The sequence below is a fragment of the Sus scrofa genome, chromosome 6 (genome assembly GCF_000003025.6).
Source record: "Sus scrofa isolate TJ Tabasco breed Duroc chromosome 6, Sscrofa11.1, whole genome shotgun sequence".
Taxonomy (NCBI): Eukaryota; Metazoa; Chordata; class Mammalia; order Artiodactyla; family Suidae; genus Sus; species Sus scrofa.
The window spans coordinates 84,621,257-84,646,116 of NC_010448.4; the positions used below are offsets into that span (position 1 = coordinate 84,621,257).

At 47.1% G+C, this 24,860-nt stretch overlaps 1 protein-coding gene across 2 annotated transcripts in view; it reads right to left on the reverse strand.

Annotated features, from left to right (window-relative positions):
• WASF2 (WAS protein family member 2) overlaps positions 486-24,860 on the reverse strand; it is a 75,687-nt gene continuing 51,312 nt past the window's right edge. The window contains 8 exon segments of one of the 2 annotated variants that reach the window (NM_001258444.1): positions 486-4,214; positions 5,498-6,012; positions 7,772-7,927; positions 10,019-10,149; positions 11,168-11,285; positions 13,692-13,845; positions 14,369-14,503; positions 23,650-23,822. In NM_001258444.1, coding sequence (NP_001245373.1) covers positions 4,057-4,214; positions 5,498-6,012; positions 7,772-7,927; positions 10,019-10,149; positions 11,168-11,285; positions 13,692-13,845; positions 14,369-14,503; positions 23,650-23,779 — 1,497 coding nt within the window. In that variant the 5' untranslated portion in view covers positions 23,780-23,822 and the 3' untranslated portion in view covers positions 486-4,056. 2 annotated transcript variants of the gene reach the window in all.

Genomic DNA, 24,860 nt, shown 5'->3' on the forward strand with positions numbered 1-24,860 from the left:
ACACACACACACACACACACACACACACACACACACACACACATAGAGGTGGCTGATTGGCTACCCAGACTTTATCAAATTATTTTAAATGCTGGCATTTATGTATTCACATGTATACATAAAGCAATTACATGGAATATTCTGGTCACTGGGGTGCTAACATAGCACACACATGAGCCCTGGCAGGGACTTAAATGAGACCAGGCTTGGAGGCACAGAGCTTTGGAAAATTGGACATCCTTCTAAGGACCTGAGAGGAGTAGGGTGAGGAGGAAAGGTCTCTTTTGCGGCGGCGGCGGCGGCGGCGGCGGCAGGGGGGTGGGGGGGGGGGGGAAGAGGTGTTAACCCCACTGCTCAGATCTCCACTTGAAGCTCCTTTCCCATCTTCCGGGCAAGGGGACCCACTGTCAGACTGTATCCCCACACATCCAGACACGTGCCCAGCCCTGAAAATCTTGATGTCGCAAACACACCCAAGAATCCACTGGACCAGATCCTTATAAATATATTTATATCAGAGAAAACAAGGCACTTTGGGAACATTACGGCTTACTTCCCTACACATACATCATTCTAGACAGAAAGTAAAAATTGGTTAATTTCTCAAGTGAGTTAACTGAGTAAAGTTAATACAATAACAAAATTGTTCCCTAGCCCTTCCTGAAGCACAGGATGAGGCACATCTCTGAGCCTACCCCCTCCCCGTGGCTGCTCCTTTGGAATGTACTCATCTCACAGCCACGGCAGAGCCACAGGTCACTTTTGACACTGCTGGTCCCAGGTCAGCTGGACCCCAAGTTGGTTGGACCTCAAAGCCTGATGTCCTCAGGAAGCCTGACAGCTCTCCGAGCAGAAGCCCCTGGCCTTGGGGCACTGCCCCCCCCTCCCTAGGCCTAAGGTCAGGTGAGGGGGGTGCAGCGGGAGGCAGGCTGAGAGCAGAGCTGGGACACGGTGGGAATGCTTAAGCAGGGTCACCAAAGCCACAGAGACCTCAATCTGTTCGAGCTGGCGCTGCAGAGCCGGAGGATCGGCGCCACGGGAAGAGATTTCACATTAGCCCTGACAACACCGCCATAGCTCTGCGGTGACATTGGCCAGGGTCGTTTCTGAGGACGCTTGAGCTTCTGTTGAAGGCGAGCTGGAGCCTGGGCCAGCTGCTCTGAGCCTCCAAGGGATGGCTGCGCCTACCCCCTCCCCGTGGCTGCTCCTTTGGAATGTACTCGTCTCACAGCCACGGCAGAGCCACAGGTCACTTTTGACACTGCTGACTGGAAGCTGGGTCCCTGGGCCACAGGAATGGGGCAGGTCCCCTGGGCTGGGCAGACCAGGGAAGGGGGGGGTGGCTCCTTGGCTTCAGCCCTTGGAGTCCTCAGGGGCCACTGCTCCATACTCTTACCAGCCTTAGCCCAGTTTAGAGAATCACTAAACTTCGCATTCTACAATTACAGGATTCCAAAGACACACAATTACCTGCACAGGGTCCTTTATCATCTTAAAGGGCTCTAGGTTTAAAGAAGCTTTTTTTTTTTTTTTTTTTTTCTTGGTGCACATATGCATAAGTAGCGCCCAGAGGGCCTCTCGGCTGACTGGGTCCCCAGCCCCCCGAGCTGAGGAGGCTTCGCAAGGCCGGCTGCTACAAAGCACCGAGCTTGGCTGCATAGATTTTAATGAGAGCGTCAGGCAGAGCTGTGCTGTTGCTCTCCGGGACTTGCAGATCATTACCAAACCAGCTGTAGGATGAGAACACAGCACATCGAAACCCTAGGAGGTCACTGAGCTAATGATCTAATCCTACCTTCCGCAGGCAGTGCCCCCCCTCCCCCTCCTGCCCCCAGCCCTTTCCATGGCGGGCTCTGTCCATTCCAGAAGCCAGGCCAACACCGCCCCCTTCAAGGTCAGAGCAGAATGATAGTGAGTGGCGCTGGCTCCCCCTTTTCCGGAAAGGAGGGGGATGGGATAATTTAGTCAAAGCCATTAGGCCCAAACCCTGGCCTGGCCTGGCCAGGCCCCAGGGCTCCTATTTAGGAGAACCACTGCCCTCTGCCTGCGCTTCAGCCACTGCTGGGCTGCAGCCGGGGGCACCTTCAACAGCCATTTTAGAGCTCTAAAGAAAGCACCCTCGGCTTCCAGGGCGCAGGGCGGGAAGCAAGGTGGGAGCGCACACAGCCTGGTACGCTCAGCAGCTCAGCACGGGAGCCTGGGGCCAGAGACACCTGATCTGGGGAGAAGAAGGAGGGCACACTCCGGAGCAGCCCCTGCAGGAGAGCGTGCTGGCCTCGAAAGGCTCAGTCCCCACGCCCCAAGTTCAAGGAGGGCAAGCAGAGGGGGAGCATTCAGCCAGGGCATGGCGGCAGTGCCCGTGATTACACGCTCTCCTCAAGCCGGAGGGGTTTATGAGGGCTTTGGCAATTACTATAACCATTTGCTGTGCTGGGTAGAGACAGATCCTGTTTCTCTTTGTTTCAGGGCTCTGAAAGCCAGCAAAGCCAGTTTCAGCACAACAGGCTACACAATAGTTAGGGCAGAAGAGAAGAAACCTCACTGTTGGCCAAAGCTGACCAGTTTTTTTCTGAATAATAGCACCTGTGTATTAGCTCTGAGAAAAGGGGGGAGCGAGGGAGGGAACATCACTGTATGCAGTGAGAAGGGAGCTGAAGACAAGACCCAGAGTCCTTCTGCCTTTAGCTTGCCCCTCGGCTGCCAGGCCCCCCAGGCAGCTACCTGCGGCGGCTGCCAGCCTGAGGGACTGAAGTTTCTACAGCTGGCAGAATCAATGCCTAAACTGGGGAAATAAAAGGGGGAGGAGCTGCAGGGGAATTGAAAGCAGCACCTGTCCTGCTGCCTAGCCCCTTCCTTCTCTCACTACCTCTGGTTCCCCCAAAAAGGCAGCTCTCCAGGCCAGGTGCTTGGCTGGTGATAGGAAAGGGAGAGCAAAGAATTACAAGAGGCTACAAGGCTCTAAGCAGCACTGAGAGGCCTGGCACGGGCCCTGAGCCCTTCTACTGGGCCTCTGCTATGGTGAGGTCCACAGTAGTACAGCGCCAATGCTGCTCTGCCAGGGCTCCAGCAGGTGCCCTCTATTTGGTCCCAGAAAGCACAAGTGACTTGAAACCAGGAACTCTGGGCTCTAGCTCTGATACTATCCAACTGTGCGACCTTGAGCAAGTCACGTCCCATCTCTAGGCTTTAGCATCGTTAAGAAGGCAGGACCCAAGGAGTTCCACCGTTCTTCTAGTCCTGCAGTTCCAGGTCTCTAGAAGCTTGGCTCCTGACAGCCAGCGAACGCCCAGATCCCTGTGTGTCAGGGCTAGTTTGGTCACGAGTGTTAGAGGTTAGAACAGGGCTATGGTGCTTGAAGGCACCTAGTGGTGAGGGAGGGGCATTTAAGGGACACAAGGATATCACATTCAGGAGAGGAAGCCTGGGCCGGAGGCAACCTCCCCTGTCTTAAGAAAGGCATCATTTCTAAGCAGAGGGGGGTGAGATGTTTAGGGGCTTGATGGCTCCAGGATTAAAGGCTACCCAGACATAAAGATGGCCTAACAAAAAGTCACCCCACCCTGCTAATAAGAGCGGAAAGGTGAGGCACTGGGGAGTGCGGCCTGCTCTGCCCCCTTAGTGCAAGAGAAAGGGGCCAGCTGTGGCCACGCAGGCTTTAGGATCAGAAGATGGCTGGCATTATTCCACGTGGCTGAGGGCAAGGATTCTGGAAGAAGACCACAGAAAATGGCTCCTAGGGGAAGGCACCAACTTCGGTTTATACCCAATCAAAGGGACCTGCTTTGGGGTTTTTCCTTCTCCTCAGTAAGTAACAAGCACTGGAAGGGAGGAGGGAACATCTCCTAGGCTACTGACTCTCAGGAGCCCCATGGGGAGACGGGAAATACATGGTGATTTGGAGAAGTGCTTGGATATATCTTTGGTTGCTTCAGGGAAGGCTTTGGCCCCTTGAAATTCTTTTTTTCCTCCCTTTTCTCCCTTTGGGACTGCTGGGGTAGGCATCAAGGAAGGCAGGTAGGAAGGAAAGAAAAAGGAGGCGGGCAGCAGGCAGAAGAGTTAATCCGACCATTCATCCTCATCAAACTCAGAGGAGTCGTCTTCTGAGTCGCTGTACTCCACGGCAATGCGACGCGACAAGATGGTGGCCACATCGTTGCCCACGACATCCCGCTTCTCTTGTTCCCGCTGCTCCTCAACCCTGCGCAGCTGAAAGCCTGGTGGGAGAGAGAAGGGTTAAGGAGCTGAGTCAGTCTTAGAATCCATCCAGGATGGAGGAACAGGGCGTGGACCTGGTGGTGGTGGGGAGCGGAAAGGACAAAGAGAAAGAAGGATCCTCTGGGACAGCAGGACAAGAGCTGTTACGAAACTGTGGCTCCAGTGGCACAGGTGCACCTGAAGGGAATCCTGCCATTCTTCCCGGTATCCACGCTGAGGCTGGGAGGATGGTACTCCTCATGAGGCTCCGAGCGGGAGTGGCCACCGCACCCCACGTGTGGGCACACAGTCTGGCCAATTCATTGATTTTCACGGAGCTCAGCTGCCCTCCGTTTTCTCTTCTAGATAACCCTTCAACTCCCTGAGGATCCAACAGAAGAAACCCTTTGGGGCCAGAACTAGCCTCTGACAGAAGGAGAATAAACGCTCTACGATGGTGAGATGAGGTTGAGATGGTGAGAAGGGGAGGAAGGTAGGATGAGAGGAAGGCGAGGGATGGGATACCAGGGAAGAAGGAACAGGGTTGGAAGAGGGGAGAGCAGGGAGGAAGAATATGAAAGGCAAAAAAGGAGAGGACAGGAAGTGTCTGAGTTCGGCTGAGGAACTAGCTTCTAGGACAGTGATTTTTGTTTTTCTCTGGGACACAAAGTGGACGAAAACACACGCAAAGCATAAGCTTCCAAGGAATTCAAAGATTTCAGGATCCCCAGGATCCTTTACTTATTTGGCCCTGCCCACGACATGCAGAAATTCCTGGCCGAGGAGTCAAACCCAGGCCACAGCAGTGACCCCAGCCACAGCAGTGATAACACCGGACCCCCAACCTGCTAGGGGCCACCAGGCAACTCCAAAAATCCTTTACTTTAAGCCAAGGTAGAAAGAAATATAAACCTTGTATTTGTAGAATGAAGCCTTTCTTCAGGCAGATTCGAGGTCCAAGTTCCCAATGCGTCCCCACCCAACAAAAGCTATTCCCTTGGGAGTTCCTGCTGTGATGCAGTGGGTTAAGGATCCTGCATTGCTTCTGTGGCAGTGTGGGTTTGATCCCTGGCCTGGTGCAGTGGGTTAAGGCTCTGGTGGTGTCCCAGCTGTGGCAGAGGTCATAGCTGCAGCTCAGGTTTGATCCCGGGAATTTCCATACGCCATGGGTATGGCCAAAAAAGAAAAGGAAAAATGCTATTCCCTTGGAAGGGCACAGAACCCCTTGCCCACCCTCCAATTCGTCATCCCAGCTGCAGAAAGACAAGGTTCCATGATCCTGGCTCCACCACTAGGATTTTACCTTGACGGATGGCTGAAAGCAAGTCGCTGCGGGCATCGCTCACAGGAGGCAAGGAGGACTTGGGCTTGGTGGTATCAGAAAGTGGCGGAGGTGCGGCAGGCTGGCCATCTGTACCACTGAAAGGGGGAGGAGGGGGCCCCGGGGGAGGGGGAGGAGGGGGAGGGGGAGGCGCTCCTCCTGCTGGCTGGGACAAGGGAGGTGGTGGCAGAGTTGAGTAGTCAGCTGCCGGAGGTGGGGGAGGAGGTGGAGGGGCAGCAAAATCGGGGTGAGGTGGGAAAGATGGGGGTGAAGGTGGTGGTGGGGTCCCTGAAGACCCAAATCCTCCAGGTGGTGGTGGGGGTGGAGTGCTCATCATCGGAGGTGGAGGCGGAGGGGCAGGTGGTGGAGCAAAGCCGGGTTTGGGGCCTGGCGGAGAGCCCAGAGGAGGAGCTGGTGGTGGATGGCTTGGGCTGACCACACTGGATCTTTTGGGTCCAGCCAGGCCAGACCCTCTTTGGTTACTGTCTGCTGGGTAGCTAGAAGGACAAAGAAAAAAGACCCACCATCACTCTCAGGATGCAAACATCCACCTCTAGCCAGGCTTATCCATAAGCCTAGGTTCATTTTGGTTGATGTCATTTCATTTTGGCTCCAACAGAAAGAAAATCCTGGGAATGGTGAGAACAGACTAACAATGAAATGATCAGCCTTGTAAGATAATGAGCTTCCCATCAGCAGAGGAGTAAAACAAATTGAGAAAAACTACCTAAAAGAAGTGGACTTAGGATTCCTCCAACGGGTAAGGGCTGGCCAAGATCATCTCTCAGGTCCCCCTCAAACCTTTCAGCTCTCCGAGGGAAGGCACCCTCTTGAACCCCCCTCTAAAAGGAAGGGTCAGTTCAATCCTGGAACCGGGATCAAGAAGGCATGCAAGAACGAACTGGAATAAAAATTCAACCACCACCACCCACCAGGCTCTGTTCCACAGGCTATTAACATGCACCAGATCTTGTGAGGGCAGGAAATCCAAGCCAAGCTGACCAGACCTGAGCAGGGTACAGATTTAGGTGAATGCACCTTCAGTGCGCATGTGGAAAAACTTGAGAGAAAACGAGGGCCCGAGGGTCAGCGGAGACGGGAAATGAACGTGCCGCCAGACCTGACCCAGGTTGAAAGAGGATTAAGGTGCAGACTCCTGGGTTAGACTGTGGCTGCATGGTTTCAGGCCATGTGTGGGCTGAAGGGCTCCTTTTTTCCAGCTTTGTATCTGCCCTGCACTAATAGCTACTCCTTAGAAAAGCATCCATCTTGGAATTTTCCACAGACCTTCGAGCTTTAGCTGCTGAATCCAACAGGGCAACCAGCAAGAAGTGATTGGGGAGGCAGAAGGAGATTTGGGATTAGTGGTTTCAAGAGCCAAGAATGGGGCGGGGGGTGACAACACTGCTTTAGGGCTCCATCTGAGGGAACTTCAAAATATTCAATCTCTGATTAAACCCTGTCCAAGGAGAAAAGCATACCTTACAAAGCTCTCATGTGTCAGGCATCAGGATGAACAGTGATTATGAGGAAACACAGAAATCTGAACACTCCTCAGATTCCTTCCCTTTTCAGCCACTACCTGCTCACTCTTCCTCTATTCACCTCTGCCAGGGACACTGACATATATCAAAATGGTCAGATTCTAAGTTTCATCTCCTTTCCTTTGACATTCTTTCTGGAGATTCTATCCAACAGTGAAATGAACTAGAGGCAAGAGGAAAAAAAGGTGACTATCCGCTAGGTTCCTAGACAACTGGGCAAGGTGTCTGTTCCATAGCATATGCCCCCTTTCTTCCCTGTTTAATATTATGTGGACAGCAACAGAGGAGACCACTTTATTTCATGCCGAGTCAATGCTAAGTTAAAAAACAAGAGTTAAGTTGGTGACTTCTTTCTGTTCAGGAATACCTAGTAGTTAAGATCAAAGATTCTGGAGTTAGACTGACCTGTTTTCTAATCATGACTGCCTCTTACCAGCTGTGTGATCTCAGGTAAGTTCACTGACCTCTCTGTGCTTCACTCTTCACTCATCTGTAAAATGGGTACTTACCTCAAGAGGATTCTTGTGAAGATTAAGTAACATACACAGTGTTTGGCATAATGCCTGGTACCTCACAAACACTTAATAAATATTAATTATTTCTACTATCTAGACAGACTGGCCTGAAGTCATTCTGGCCTGGATTTAGAATTCTTCCTTTGTTCGTTGGTATTTAACCACCCAGAGTAGATGGAAGAGGTACCACCATTTACCTGAATTCTGCTGGTGGGGGAGGCAAGCTGTCCTCAGAGAAGGAAGGAGAAGGTGGAGAAGTAGAGTCTGACTGTGGTGGTGGTGGGTAGCTGCTTGCATCCACATTCTCAACAGAGCCAACGCTGCCGTTCTGATACACCAAGGTGGGTGGATACCTGACAAGGAACACAATGCCAGAACTGTCATTTAAAGTCTGAGTGGTACTCTTGTTTTCTTAAAAGACCCCACAAGAATGCATGTGATATACAAGCTATTAGGGAGAAATAAAATTAGTATATTTCCCATAGAGTTTCCGTTGCACTGACTATTTTAGGCCTAAATATTCTATTACTAAATATCTCCCAGATATTTCTGCTGGATTGTCTGTGGAAATGGGACTCAACTCAGATTATCAAAACCATGCTGTTCCTTTCCCAGTGTTGGCCTTGTCAAACAGCAGTTCCTTTAAATTCACTTCCAAATGTTAGGGGAAGCCCAGAACCCAAATCCCAGTTTGTCTTGTGGCAAAGGGCAAAGCCAAGTCCCAAGGCTACTGAGCTGCAAACACATGACTGGCACACAGACTGGTTTTGAGGTCGGCAAGCCTCTGGAGTGCTCAAAGGCCAAGAGGGCATCTGATTGCAAAGCCAAGCTGAGGACAAATACAAGTTGTCATGTGGTAGTCAGATGTGGTCTCTGCTAGGTCTCTCATTTAACAAAATGAGCTGTGGATTAAAGTGGGGTGCTAGGGCTTGCCTCATGAAAACCTGTCCCCCAGAGCACTGGGCCTTGGGTAAATCTGCGCTGAGTGAACAGCAACAAACTTCCAAACAAGCACGAATACACCAAGAAGCAGCTAGCACCTCCTGCTTCTTCCCACCATTGTTGGGTTCTACGGAACTTATCTAAAGCAGATCACAGGGAGAACAGATTTGGAGGGAGCTAACAGAATCGAATGATGCTCTGATGTGGAAAATCCCCAAGGACTTGGCACATCTCTTTATAGGTTCACCAACAAGGATGTCCATGTGGACCAGCTGTGCAGCCTGCCCAAACCTCTTGGACAACAGTAAAATGGGAGGCAAAGTGTTCATTTTCACCACTCCAATTACACAGAGACAGACAGACAGACAGACAAGTTTGCTCGGCATCCTGGACATGCACGCTTCTGGCCTTAGAGAACCTTCTTATGACAAGGGCCTGTCTGAACAGGATGGGGCCACAGAACAAAATGGCCCCTTTTTATTGGGAGGTGAAGCTAATGGAGGTACCCTCGGGGCTGATCCCCCTGTAGAAAGAAAGGTTCACTTTTCCTCTCACCATCTTCATCACTCTTTAAAACAAATCTCTTAATCCAGGAAGAACAAGTGTCAGAAGTGTCAAGATTTCTGAAAGTCAAGATTTTCATGGTAGAGTTATTCCTAAAAGCAAGGACAACTCCACTCTTTCCTTTTATCGTCCCTAGACACCCGGCATGGGCTGGCATGGTTCTCTGACAGCCAGGATGCAAGGTATTTAGGGGAAAAACCAGCGCGACATTCATGCCAAGCAGTCGTGGTGACTTGGCTTTGAATGTCACACAGGTCAGACACCAGGATAAGAATCAAACCAAGCTTTCAAACCATTTTTTTTTTTTTTTCCTTTTAAACCTCTAGTGTGATTTGGAATTGGGAAACGGGGTCAGACTGACATCTACTATTTCTCCACAGAGATATACAGCCTCAATGCTAGCCGTGCGACTGTTCCCACACTGCCTCTGAGGTCGGCTTCAGCCCCTTGGCCAGCCTCTCTCCCAAGACTGACAAAGGCTGACTGAGAAGTGGCTTTGGCGATGTGCACAAATTCTCTGCCTGGCCCTCCCCACACCAGTGAAATGCCCAGCTCTTAGCCATGACCTTCAAATCAACACTCTGGAGGCAAAGGCCTTCCAAGACCACTTTTCTTCCCTTTCTAGTCTTTCCTTTGAGGCCCTCAGACATAGCCATGTCTGGAAGAGCAAGGGCACTAAAAGCCATGGGCATTCTTTTTCCAGGCCATTCTGGTCATCTCATTTAAACTGCTTGAGTCTCTTGATTTTTTTTTTTTAGCAAATTTTAATCACCAGACAGAGGCACTTTAAAGTAGCTGATTAACAGTGGTATTGATTTAAGCCACAGAGCCAGACTTAAGGGTGTATGAAAGGTGTCACACATAAGCTGTCAGACGGCTGCCCTCGGGTACCCAGCCCCTTCCAAGAATGCTACCAAGAGAACAAAAGCATCACCTACCCAGACGGCCCCAGCTTTTCTTTGGATTCCACAAATTCTTGACCCATCTTCATTTTCTCCCACTCTTCCTTACGTGTCTTGATTTTACGTGGGTTTACATTCCCTCGATTTGGATTATCTTTCTTTTCTTTCTATAATGAAAAGAAACAGAAAAGCCTTAATAAAACACTTCCCAAAGTTATTCAGTAAAATTCCATCACTTTCACGGATATACACCCATGCATATGCTGTCTATGCCTAGAGAGCATACGGTAACTACAGAATTCATAGAACTGCTGGGTTTAGAGTGACCTAGAGGTCATCTAATCCAAACCACCTCCTGGGATCAAACACAGTTCCTCAATCCCACACTCAAACATTTCTAGCAATGAAACCCCATTACCTCTTTGGGTAACTCATTCATGGTTTTGAGCAGCTCTAATTGTTAGGAAGTTAGTAAACTGTTATTTGCTATGCCACAAAGGTCAGTCAAGAGAGAAGAGAAATAATGACGGCGACAGATATCTGGGACAGATATAAGGAAATAGTTAAAAACAAACCAAAACAAGCAAAGAAGAATTCTTCAGCCTGTGCAGCTGCACTAGCCCCTGGCACTCTCTTGGGCCTCCTGGCAGCCACACTAATGGGATTGTGAGGTTGTACCTGGTAGGTCATATGCTTACACACATCACTGGGAGTCTGGGGGGAGCATCTACCAGTGTAGGCCTAGGCCCCCACCTCTGCCCCGCCCAACCAGTAGTCAAGGTGTTAAACCGCTCCTGTTACAAATCAAACACTGTAGAGCCTTGTGCTGATCTGAGAAACGAGCTGCAAAACTGGCGGGGAAGGGACTAGCCTAGTTTGAGTGTCCAGCAGAGTCAGGTGCAAATTGCAAGAGAAATAAATGGTGAATAGAAAAGTCAATTTCTAAAACTCAGCCTGAATATACTCGCCTGTTAATAGCGCTGAGGGGAACAAACACATTTTTGGTGTGATTTATACTTTCATCTTGGTTGTGCTTGGAGTGGACACATTTTTTTAAGAGTCTCACCTGGCATCCAAGCAACCAGCCACTCGGAATGATCACTTCACATAAGACTGGCTTCCTTTTTATCCCCCCTCCACAATCGTGCCTACTGATGTGTAGAACAGAGGCCCCCTTCCCCTCACCCTGTGCTTTCTCTTCTCTTTCATGATATCCTTGGTGTCCTGCAGCATCTTCTCCTTCCAAAGATCAAAGAAGTACGAAGGGTCTGTGTAGAATTTGAGTGCCTCTTTCCCATCGTCCCTGGGATAGAAATGAAGACAAGTAGCTGTCAGTAGACAAGACGAGCTCCCAACCAAATCAAATATTCCAAGCACCTACCAGTTAGCAAGGTTTTTTCGGGGGGGGAGGGGTGAGGGGGGGCTTTTTAGGGCTGCACCCGAGGCATATGGAGGTTCCCAGGCTAGGAGTCAAACTGAAGCTGCAGCTGCCGGCCTACGCCACAGCCACAGCAACACCAGATCCAAGCCATCTCTGCGACCTACAGCACAGCTCACAGCAACTCCAGATCCTTAACCCACTGAGTGAGGCTGGGGATCAAACCTGTGTCCTCATGGATACTCGTCAGGTTCTTTACTGCTGAACCACAGTGGAAACTCCCGGTTAGCAGTTTTTACACTGAGGACTCAGGAAGTTGTTCAAATCAACTGCATATTTCTTCTCCCATGCCAGCATTCCAGTGCCCCTGAATGGCATGGCACCTCTTTACTTATCTGGTTTTTTAAGAACTTTAGCCTTACTTTCAATTCCTGGTAGAGGAATTTGCATGGTCAGGGCAAGAATGGGCTAAAGCAGCAGGGATCCTGATTATTTCTAATGATCTCCATGGCCACAGACCTCTCCCTGAGGACATTTTGATCCCTTAGCACATCAGACGGGATTTCTGCCACTGGTTCCCCTCCTCCCATTAACTGCCCAGAACTCTCTAGGAAGCATTAGTGGTTCCCACCCACCCAAACCCGTGCACGCATGTGCAAGTTCACATGTGTACATAATGTGTGTATATACACATATGAATGTGCATATCTGTGCAGCTGCTATTCTTCTACAAATACTGGTAACCAAAGCACTCCACCTACTTGCTCCCTTCCAGAATAGCTCAGCATTCACCCCTACCTCCACCCCAACCACCAGGGGGCCCCAGTGAGAAAAGATGGCCAGCTGTTTTATGACCCTAAGATTTAATTACCACCTCTTAGTGGCTGTGACAGAAGCACAGAGTGAGCTACTGAGTGTCACTATAAGGGCTGTCTGCCAGACTCAATGACCCCTCAATGACTCCGCACTTTGGGATGGCTAGGTCTCTCTCACTTTCCAGAGAACATGTGCTTGGGGTGGACATTTATTTTAACACTACCCTGAACTAAAAAGAATTGTAAAGGTCATTCTTCCCTGACCTCCAATCCTATCACAACACTCAGAAAACATTTCCTAACCAAGCACTAGCGACTTTTATATTACCTCTTGTTTGGAGTTGGCCACACCACTCCTCATGTCTGTTAGGGCAAATCAAGGAAATTAAGAGGAGGATGCTAATAAGGAAAATACCTGAAATTAACTGAAAATAAACTTGTCTTATCACCCTCCCTTCAATACTGTCAGGTGTATAGTCCCTTCCTGTCCTCCAACCCCTCTGCCCTGATCTAACCAGAGCAAACGATGGAGGCTACAGAGTCAAATCCCTGCCCTGCTATGTCAGCTGCCCCTTCGAGAGCCAAGGGGCAAACATAATTTCACACGGCAACAATCTTATAGGAGAGATGCCATGTACTTTTTCTGTATCTGTGTGAGAAGCAACCATGCTCCTATGCCCGATCTCTGGATCAGGCAGGTGTCCTTGAATTTCACACACACACACACACACACGTTCTACTCTGCAGTACACCCGTGTCTTACAGAAGACATCTGCCTCCAGCTATCTGTAATTACTTTTACCTGTTCCAAAGATATTTATGGATGTGAGCAAGATAAATATTCGCTTTCTGCCCCTGCGTGGTGGTTTTTCGCAGGATGATAACACGACCAGACCACAGAGGGGAGGGGCAGCGAGCTGTCTATAAGGCTACCCTTTTCAAGTCCAGCCACAGCACTGTAGGTCTTTTCTGAGGGGAATGTTGAAAGGATGTTCAAAACAAAGTGAGCGACACTCATTTGGAAGAATGCCAATTACTCCTTAAGCTCTGGAAGGACCCTCAGGGCCCAGAGCAGCCAGTCCACAAGGCTGGCCCCACTAACACGCCCAAACATCTGGTAATCTAGTGGTTTCAGAGTAAGTGGGAGCCCTGCTAGAATGTTGCCCCTGGGATGAATGCTATAGGACTGCCTTGTAACAAAGTCCTTTTGGTTCTATAATAACTAAATTCCTTGGATGGAATCCAAGACGGACCAGGCTTATACCAAATTAAACTCTGCAGCATGCGATGCTATAACAAACTTTCAATATATATTATATTTGCTATGAATTTCAGAAACCAAACAATAACAATAACTGTTTATATGGTAAATTTCAGCTTCTGCCGCCTCAAGCAACTCTGGGGTAGGTAGTAAGCTTTTCGATACAACAATCTGCTGGAAACAACATCTTTGAATAAAAAGACAAGCTAGTGTTGTTAACCACAGTCCGAAAAAAGGAGGAGCTCGCCAGGTTACCTGTAAGGGGTAAGATTGTTGAGAGGTGGAGGAGTATCACAGGTGTTGTATGTTTCCAAGACAGGTATGGGGAGAGAATTTCTGTCAAAAAGCTTCTGGTCCTGAACAGTAGAGCTTCGGAAGGCCTTTCGGGTGTTGATTCCTTGTAGTGACACTGAAAGAAGATGGGAGGCATTAGAAAATGGACGACAGGCTATTTGAGCAAACACTGAGTCACACCAGGCAGAGAGGCCTCAGCTGCTGCATTTCTTGGCTGCGGCTGTCTGCAGCCTGGTTTTTTTTCCCCTCTTCTGGGGAAGCCCCACAAGGCTGTCGGCAGCCCAGCCATTTCACGACTGAACAAAATGAGGCAACACAAAGGTTTACTATGTGGCCAGCTCTAGCAGACCTCTCCTTAGGAGGAATGAATCTTCCAAGTACTTTTATGGTAGCAAAATACGACGGGGGGGAAGGGGAATCTGAGACAGAGGGAATTGGGGGAATGGGAGAAAGGGAGTGTGTGGAGGTATGGTAGAGACACAAAGGTTTCTTTACACCACCTAGGCTTGTATCTTTTCAAAGAAGAACTCCATAGGTTTCTATGATTTCTCCCCTCACTTTTTTATAAATCAGGGGGAAAAAAAAATCGTAAGCAACTGCTCAGCAGAGCCTGCAAATGCTGAGCTCAGCTTCCTTACCTTCTTCTTCCTTGGGATCCAGCTGAGTGACTTTAACTTGTAGGCGGTCGACCCTCTCAGCAAGGGAGCTTACCCGAGAGGCAAAAGTATTTGCCTGAGTAAAGAGCTCTCCAAAAATGTCCTCGGCATATTTACCTGAGAGAGCAAAGAAACCAAGTCACTGGTGCATAAAAGTGACATAAATGGTCAGAAAAACTGGTTACTGAAGAATGTACTCCCCACCTCCCAAACACCATCCCCCACTCCCCTAAGATGGTTCAGGCTACATGCAGAGCTTGCCCTTGGAGACAGAAACATACCCTCCAGAGCCTGGGCAGTTTGCATGTGTTCTATAGCTAATAGAGTCTTCCTGGCAAACTCTGGCTGTTACAAAACTCAAGGCAGGCGGAATAAAATCAAAAGTTTAAAACAAAAAAACTAATCCTAGAAGCGTGGATAGTACACCTACACATTTGCCTATAGCCTTAGCCCTTTGCTGCTCTGTAAAAGCACCTTGTAAAAATGGTTCTGGAAAACAGATTGGGAGTTAAAAGGACCTTCTAGATGTTCACAATTAACATGAAAAATAAGAAATTACATCCTCAAGGGAGCCCCAAAAGTATGCTGAACAACCATGATGAGATACTGTATTTTGGGGAGGTCTTTAACTTAGTAACAACTCATAATAGAGACGTATAATTTCTTCTCAGGGGTTAAAAGGTTATTTCATGTTTTTATAACCTGTAACTTTGAAAGTCTTTGCTTTAGGTTATAATCCTTCAAATCTACATCTCAGGGAACAAGTGGAAAGCTGAAACATTCAAGCTCTCCCTGAAAAACAACATACCAGTGGTCTCTTTCCACAATGTCTTGTTTTTTTGAAAAAGAAAAGAGTTCTGTACTTTCAACCCTGGAATGCAAGGAGAATCTGCAGCCAAAGAAACATAACAGCAATCTGACACTACCTCCATATTGTCATTCCAAGCCACAGAGCACATTCTTGCTAGGAATGAGAAGTGGTGCATACGAATAAATACACCATCTGAGTATCTTACTTGCAAGGTGAACGCAGGCATATGTGACTATGTCCAACCAAAAGATCATTTCTCTGACAACTATTCAAAGGAGGCTTTGATTTTTCAGCTTCAAAACTACATTTATGCTTAGTCTACACTTGAAAGGAAAAAAATTAGTCCAAAAGGCCAAAACTGCATTTTCTGGGTGAACTGTAGCTCACTTACCTTTCTAGTGTAACCTAGAGAGGAAGGATAAGACAATCAACAGCATATTTTGAATTGCTAGTAAACTTAATCAATAAGAAGTTTCTAATCAAAGAAGCAAGTCTTTGCATACCGAATGGTTTTGTGATCTCAGCAACCACGGGAAGCTCAACCCAAAGGACTCAAATTGGCTAACAGGCTGCATTTCTTTTCTTTTCTTATTCAGCCGCACCCATGGCATATGGAAGTTCTTGGGCCAGGGATCAAATCTGAGCTGGAGATGTGACCTATACCACAGCTGCAGCAACGCCAGATTCTTAACCCACTGCACCGGGCCAGGGATCAAACCAGCGCCTCCACAGAGACAACCTGAATCATTAACCCGCTGCACTACAGCGGGAACTCCCATGAGCTGCATTTCTACTCTGCAGGTTGAGGATGATATGCCTAAGTTCCTATAAAAATCATACTGTATTGATTCACAGATATAGAGAACAAACTAGGGGTTACCGGCAGGGAGAGAGAATGGGGAAGGGGCAGGATGAGGCAGGGGGGAGGGAATTAAGAGGTACCAACTACTATGTATAAAATAAATAAGTGGAGTTCCTTTGTGGCACAGTAGGGTAAGGATCTGGCATTGTCACTGCAGCGACTTGGCATTGTAAGGGTTCGATCCCTGGCCCAGGAACTTCCACATGCCCTGGGCACAGCCAAAAAATAATAAAATAAAAATAAATAAGCTACAAGGATATGTAGTACAGTACAGGGAATATAGCCAATATTTTATAATAATAACTATAAATGGACTATAACCTTTAAAAACTGTGAACCATTACGTCGTACACCTGACACTTATATAATATTATAAATCAACTATACCTCAATAAACAAAAAGCAAAAAACATACTGTATCATGCTTGCCTAGGTAATGAAAAATTGTGATTGGAAGACTGTAGCAGAGAAGCACACAACATTAAGTGTGGAAAATAAACCAGGCTCAAAAATATCTGTTAATCATTCAGCTGTTCTAGAGGAAAAGAAAACCCAAAATCAGCTTACTTTAGGTCACTGAGAGTATCCAGGACCTAAAGTTCCTCAGTGAAGGGAGCAGTGATGGTGGGAGTAGAGCTCAGTGTGGCAGAGTGGTTTTCAGGATAAAGTCAAAGAACCCCATCATATAAAAATGGTACACTGCAGTTCCCGTTGTGGCTCAGCAGTAACAAACCTGAGTAGAATCCATGAGGACACAGGTTCAATCCCTGGCCCCGCTCTGGGTTAAGCATCCGGTGTTGCCAAGAGCTGTGGTGTAGGTCGCAGACATGGCTTGGATCTGGCGTTGCTGTGGCTGTGGCGTAGACTGGCAGCTGCAGCTCCGATTAGATCCCTAGCCTGGGAACTTCCATATGTTGTAGGTGTGGCCCTAAAAAGCCAAAAAAGAAAAAGAAGTAACACTGAGAACACTATTTGGAGAGGGAGTGAGGTGGTGTGAGGGCTTCCCCACTGTCACATCATGTCAGGCCCTGGGCTTACTTAGAACTACAAGATGATAACATGGAAGAAGCAGTAGACTTCAAATCAGAAAGTCTGGATTTAAGTCTCAATTCTTTTATTTATACCTGTGTACTCTTCAGCAAGTCAAACGCTCTCAAGCCTCAATTTCCTCATCTGTAAAATGGAGACAACTACATCTATTTCACCAACCACATCAGATAGATGACTTTTTTTTCCTTTTTAGGGTTGTACCCAAGGCATGTCGAAGTTCCCAGGCTAGGGGTCGAATTGGAGCTACAGATGCTGACCTACGCCACAGTCACACCAATGGCGGGATCTGAGCCGCATCTGCGAAAGGGAATTCCCTCAGATGACTTTTAAGGGTATGAATATCCTGGAGTTCCCTAAGTGGCTCAGCAGTTAACGAACAGCACTAGGATCCATGAGGATGCAGGTTCGATCCCTGGCCTTGCTCAGTGGGTTAAGGATCCGGCGTTGCTGTGGCTATGGCGTAGGCTGGTGGCCATAGCTCCAATTCAGCCCCTAGCCTGGGAACCTCTATATGCCATGGGTGCGGCCCTAAAATAGCAAAAAAAAAAAAAAAGAGAGAGAGAGTATGAATATCCTAAGTTTTATGTTTAGAGGTAACAAAACATAATTCCATTCAGTAATGTGATAGCCCTGTTCTTCAAGTACTAAAAATTACTCTAACTTCTGAAAGCACAGGTGTAATACTTACATAGGAGAAAACCAAAGTGCCTTGTTCAGAGTTAAACTGCACTCATTTAGAGTACCAAGAGTGATCCACTATCACAATAGGACATTCATAATTCTACTCTACCCATTTTGCAAATGATGCCAGAGAAAACTTTTGTTTTCTTAGAAGTAGAATTTTTTTCAAATGAAGTCTTATGTGGAAATGGAACAAGTAAAAGTGATTTTCTTTTTCTTTTTTTTTTTTTGCGGCGCCTATGGCATGTGGAAGTTCCCAGGCCAGGGACTGAACCTGAGCCACAGCAGTGACCAGAACTGCAGCAGTGACAACACCAGATCCTTAACCTGCTGCACTACTAGGGAACTCCTGTGGCCGATTTTTAAAAATATGAAGCTTCATCTCACTGTTGGGCATATATCCGGACAAAACTTTCCTTGAAAAAGACACATGCATGCACGTGTTCTTTGCAGCACTATTCACCATGGCCAAGACATGGAAACAACCCAAATGTCCATCAACAGATGATTGGATTAGGAAGATGTGGTATATATACACAATGAAATACTACTACTCAGTCATATAAAAGAACAAAATAATGCCATTTGCAGGAACATGGATGGAACGAGAGGCTCTCATAGTGAGTGAAGTCAGAAAGAGAAAGACAAATACCACATAACATCACTTATATCTGGAATCTAATATACGGCACAAATGAACCTTTCCACAGAAAAGATAATCGTGGGCTTGGAAAATAGACTTGCGGTTGCCAAGGGGGAAGGGGAGGGAGTGGGATGGATGGGGTGCTTGGGGTTAACAGATGCAGACTATTGCCTTTGGAATGGATTAGCAATGAGATCCTGCTGTGTAGCACTGGGAACTATGTCTGGTCACTTGTAATAGAACATGATAATGTGAGAAAAAAGAATATATACATGTATGTGTAATTGGGTCAGCATGCTGTTACGTGAAAAATTGACAGAACACTGTAAACCAGGTATAATGGAAAGAATAAAAATCATTACTTAAAAGAAAAAAAAAAAGAAGAAGAAAAAAAAATGAAGCTTCTCTTGTTTGAGTCTGAGTGGGAGTCTTGGTGCCCCTCAATGGCATGGCCCCAATGCACTCAGTTAGAAAATCCAGTATCATACCATATCTTCCTAATGACCTAAGAGTGGAGGTTCCATTCTCCTAGGAGGTCAGGACACTGCTTCAGAAGTGCTGGCTGGGAGTTCCTGTTGTGGCTCAGTAGAAATGAATCCCACTAGGAACCACGAGGTTTCGGGTTTGATCCCTGGCCTTGCTTGGTTGGTTAAGAATCTGGCGTTGCCGTAAGCTATGGTGTAGGTTGCAGACGTGGCTCAGATCCCGAGTTGCTGTGGCTCTGGCGTAGGCCAGCAGCTACAGCTTCGATTAGACCCCTGGCCTGGGAACCTCCATATGCTGCAGGAGCGGCCCTAGAAAAAGGCAAAAAGACAAAAAAAAAAAAGAGAGAGAAAAAAGAAAAGAAGTGCTGGCTGGCTGGCTGTGCCCATATTTCCTAAGACATGGCAATCTAATATGTGAAATGCCAATCTCACTACACTGAGGGAAAATAAGAATTCTGGATATGCTACCAGGGAGCAATCCATGGCTGTGGAATTTTTAGTTTTGTGCTTTATCCATTCCATAATCAGACTTTCCCTTCTAGACCAGCACTTCCGGCTACAGTACAATACATGAAGCCAAGGTCATGAGCTTGAAGCACATATAAGTCTATTTCTGCACGCCTCTCTGCTAGATGAAATCCTAGTCATCGTTCAAGGCTCAGTTCAAATGTGACCTCGTCTATGAAGCTTTCCTTGACCTCCTCTATTCCTCCTGTGCTCCCACGCCCCATAAGAAGTATTCCTTCCTTCCCCGTATCCTCGGTGCACCTACAGCATGGAAGGGTGGAGAGAGTACACGCATGAATCATTTATGGACCTTCTACTAGTGGCTCGTACTATACAAGACAGACACTAGGGTTCAAGGATAAATAACACATGACTTCTGCCTTCGAAGAACTTTTAATTTAGCATAGGAGTACAGATTATTTTCAATATAATGTAGTAGGTAATAATACAGGCATATAATTGGAGCTCAGAGGGGTACTTATCCCAACATGGAGGAGATCCCTGAACTGGGCATTGAAGATCAGCTACAAGGATGCTAAGGGCTCTCCGGACAGTAGGAACAAGAACGGCACTGCATGGAAGAGAATCTGGTCTGTCTCAGAAGCTATGAATAGCTGGTTATTCATTTTTTCTTCCTTCTTTTCTCCTATCTTTTTTGCCTTTTTCATTTTAAAAGAATCTTTTAAAAAGGCTGTAAAATGGAAGGGGATGGATTGCAGAAAATGAGGCTGAAAAGAAAGGCAGGTGTTAATGTCTTGAACACCAGGTCAAGGAACTTACATAAAGCCACAGTGAGGAAGAGGGGAGATAAATATACAGTTAACATTCATACTCTTACTTTATTGTTTTTTTGGTCTTTTTGCCATTTCTTGGGCCACACCCACGGCATATGGAGGTTCTCAGGCTAGGGATTGAATCAGAGCAGCAGCCACTGGCCTATACCACAGCCACAGCAAGGCCGGATCCGAGCCATGTCTGCAACCTACACCACAGCTCACGGCAATGCTGGATCCTTAACCCACTGAGCGAGGCCAGGGATCGAACCCGCAACCTCATGGTTCCTAGTCAGATTAGTTAACCACTGTGCCATGACGGGAACTCCCATACTCTTATTTTAAAAACACTTTTAAAATTGCAAAATTAACACAGAATTAACTTTTTTCTTTAGAATTAACTTCAAAAAATTCAAATAATTCAGAATTATAAAAGTAAAAAGTGTAAGTTACCATTGTGGTTATGAACCCAACTAGTATCCATGAGGATGTGGGTTTGATTCCCGGCCACGCTCAAGTGGGTTAAGGATCTAGCACTGCTGCAAGCTTTGGTGTAGGCCGCAGATGCAGCTCGGATCTGGTGTTCCTGTGGCTGTGGTGCAGGCTGGCAGCTGTAGCTCTGATTCAACCCCTAGCCTGGGAACTTTCATATGCTGCAGGTGTGGCCCTAAAAAGCAATAAATAAATAAATAAATAAATAAATAAATAAATTCTTTATATAAATAAATAAATAAAAGTAAAAAGTTTAGATTTTAGTTTGGGCAGACCACTCTGGCAAGAGTAAAGGTTTAGGACTTATAAAATTTTACATGAATTTTAGGTTTATAGATTTAAGGGAGTTGATCAGAGAAAGGGAGGCCAGAGGGAGGCTAGGACAATAGTTCAGGTGAGAGTTAAAGACGGTCTAAACGAGGGTAGTGCTGGCAGAGACAGAGAGACAGGAGAGAGTTTAGAAATTCTTAGAAGTCTGACTTGGCCTCTTACTGGCTGTCGCAGGCAAATTACTTAACTTTTCTGAGTCTTTGTTTCTGAAAAATGGGAATGCCAGCACTTAACCTCACAGGATTATTAAGAAGAGTAAACCTGGCACAAAGTAGGCAATCAACAAATGTGAGTTTCCTTCTCATCCTCTACCCATTTTCCCCTTAAGAATTATTTATTTCTGGAGTTCCCGTCGTGGCGCAGTGGTTAACGAATCCGACTAGAAACCATTAGGTTGCGGGTTCGATCCCTGCCCTTGCTCAGTGGGTTAACGATCCGGCGTTGCCGTGCGCTGTGGTGTAGGTTGCAGACGCGGCTCGGATCCTGCGTTGCTGTGCCTCTGGCGTAGGCCGGTGGCTACAGCTCCGATTCAACCCCTAGCCTGGGAACCTCCATATGCCACAGGAGCGGCCCAAGAAATAGCAAAAAGACAAAAAAAAAGACAAAAAAAAAAAAAAGAATTATTTATTTCTTTCCCCTCTGTTAGGTTATGAGTTCCTGGAAGGCAGAGGCCATTTCTTACCATTGCTGTATCCTCTCAGCATCTGGCACATAAAATACGTTCAATACATGTTTATTGCATGAATATAGGGTCAGCTAGCTCTGTAGCATGAGGAAATCTTGTTTCCAAAGGCACAAGCCAACCCTCACCTCAGATCAGCTTCCCTTTTTTCTTTTTTGTCTTTTTGCCTTTTCTAGGGCCGCTCCCACGGCATATGGAGGTTCCCAGGTGAGGGGTCCAATCGGAGCTGTAGCCACCGGCCTACACCACAGCAACGCAGGATCCAAGCCACATCTGCGACCTATACCACAGCTCACGGCAACGCCGGATCGTTAAATCCACTGAGCAAGGCCAAGGATCGAACCCGCAACCTCATGGTTCCTAATGGGATTCCTTAACCACTGAGCCATGACGGGAACTCCCAGATCAGCTTCCTTAAGATAGGAGTGGTATGATGACAAGCGGGAGAGTTAGCAGCAGCATCCATCAACACTACCCTGGAAAAACACCTGAGAGAGAGCATAACTCCTGCTGAGTGAGAATAAGAAGCATCATTAGCTAGATGTCCTTTGTCCTATAGAGAAGGAACTAGTGTGTGACTGACTTCTACCCATTTGGCCTTCTCAGGGTGACAGAAGCAGAAATGATGCTTTTAAGAAGCAGTGAAGCTCTCTTCAGCCTTCATGTGCTTCCTTGTCAGCCGTACTGCTGCTGCACTGCTGTCAATGTTCCTTTGTGTAAGACAGACACTGGCAGGGTTTCATTTCTTTTGTGACACCCCATCCAGGTTTCCCTAAGCCCTGGATCAACTCAGATGGCCTCTGAGCTAGGGATGGCTTAGGAATCTCAGACCCCATACATCATTTGGTCACAGAGCTCTGTCTCCTCAGGCCCCTATTATAAAGGCAGGGCCTATTACGATCTGGGGGGATGTAGGCTTTCTTGATATTCCACTGCTTTCACCAAGGGCAGTGATGCGATAGGAGGGGTGAGTGTCTGAAATAATTCACACCAAGATGCTTTTGCTAAGGAAGATCACTAAAATGGCATTTTGATGGAGGTTCTTATGGGAGCTAGAATGGCACTAGACAAATGCGGAGCCTATCCAAGCATCTGCCCTTCCCATACCTTGGCTCCAAGCAAACAAAGTCAGCTTAATTCAAAATGAAATCCAAACCCATGCAAGTACCCCACCCAAGGCAGTCTCATCCGTTCCTGCCAATTAAAAAAAAAAAAAAAAATTACAGTTGAGCTAGCTTTCCGTCAGCTCCAAACAGACTGAGTTAACCCCCATCTTCCTCCTAGAGAAGAATGGCTCCAGCTACAATTTGTGTCACCATGTTCACACAGCTTGCAAAACTCCCAATACCCCAGAGACTACAGAAGTAATTTGTACCCTGAACTTGGACCTGGGGGCTTGCAGCACAATTAAATGTGTACCAGGGTAGACAAGTCAGCCAGAATCTTTCTGAGTGCATGTTTGCTTTACTCCTCTTTGGGAAAAAAAAAAGGGTGGGGGACCTGCTGGGTAGCTAAGACTACTGGCACATTTGAGGCTTCAACAAAGTCAGGCTACATCGAACAGCTCGTGCAATTACAGGCACATTCCCTAACCTAAGATACTGCTCTGTGAACCTCCCACTTTACACACACAGAATTCTGCTCTGTCATTCCATCTGCAGTTGCTGCTGCAGCCCTTCCTGCCACCCTTCCCACAGATTTCTTTTGAAGCAGGTGGAGGGGGAAGGGGAGGGAACGTAGAGGGTGGTGGTAGATGAAGAAAGGGTTTGAGGGGAAGAATCTGTACCAAAAAGAAGCCTCTCTTTGGGGAGGGGGTGGGGGGATAAATTTTCGCATTACCTAGGGAAGGCAGATGGGGGAGAAATAGGAACATGGGAGGAGAAGGAAACTAAATAAAGAACACCAACGACCCCTGAGGGCAAAGCACAGGCTCTCTGCGGCACTCACTCAGGCTGCCCAGCTGTCGGATGACATTTGCCAGGGTGATGTTGGTCATGCATTCCAGCTCGCTTCTAACGCTAGGCAACGTCTGACGGCACAGGTGCCTTGGCTCGATGTTCCTCGTTACTAACGGCATGGTGGACCTGCTTCAGGCAATGTTCTGAATGATGAAAAACAACCTAAAAAAGAAATAACAGGAAAGTATTACTCAACCACAAATTCCAGGCACACTAGGGCTGCGTGAGTCTTTTTTTTTTTTTTTTTTCTTTTTTCTCTTGTCTTGCTCTGATCTAAACAGCTTAAAAAAAAAAAAAAAACTCTCAATCTTTTTTTCTTTTTTAAGCCCTCCCCACTCCTCACCCCGCCCCCCCCTTTTAAGGTTTGCTATTAGAAAGGCCTGCTGGATAAGTTTAGAAATTCTGAGCTGGTGACTTCTGGTTGAGGGTACCTAGGCAGCACAAAAACTAAAAACCGTAAAATAACAACTATGCTCCAACCAACAAGAGTCTCCAGAAGCAAGGATGCATGGTCAGAAAACAGCCCATTCAGCAGGTTCTGGATGGTATAGGTTCTATCCTTCTCTTGGGGGTATCTGTAACCAGGACAGATCAGAGTCCAGATGATCAAATATTAAGAATCAAAAAAGAGCTTCTGACATCTGATTATCTCCACAATGAAATTAAGCTGCCAATAGTGATTCCATGATCTACATTAGGACACAACCTCTCCAGTTCTTCCCTGATGGAGGACTGTTAATGTACAACTAAGTACTGCCAGGAGCTATTAACACTACTCGAGTTTAGTCTATAAATTGACAGACTGAAAGAATATCAAGGAAAATTCTACAAGTTCAATATATTAAACATGACGCCAAGCAAACTGCGCTGTGAGATTGCCTAGTCCTTTCTCTTTTACCCACAGCTCCCTTTCTCTCTCCTATCCGGTTCAACACACCTGGACTAAAGGCTCTTGAGACAGCAGGAAGTGTCTGGAGCAGATCCGGAAACCTTCCAGTTACTGTTTCTTATCCTGTCGGCTGAGCCCCTTTCCCTAGGAAATCCCCCAGCACTTTAGGTTCACGCTGAGCTATTGTTTTAGAGTTAGATTACCGAGTTCCTAGTTTTACAAGGATAGGAGGAGGTTTTTTATCCAACAAAATGGATACAACTGCAGCCAAGGCACACTGGGCTGAAACTGTTTTTCCATCTTGTGAAAGT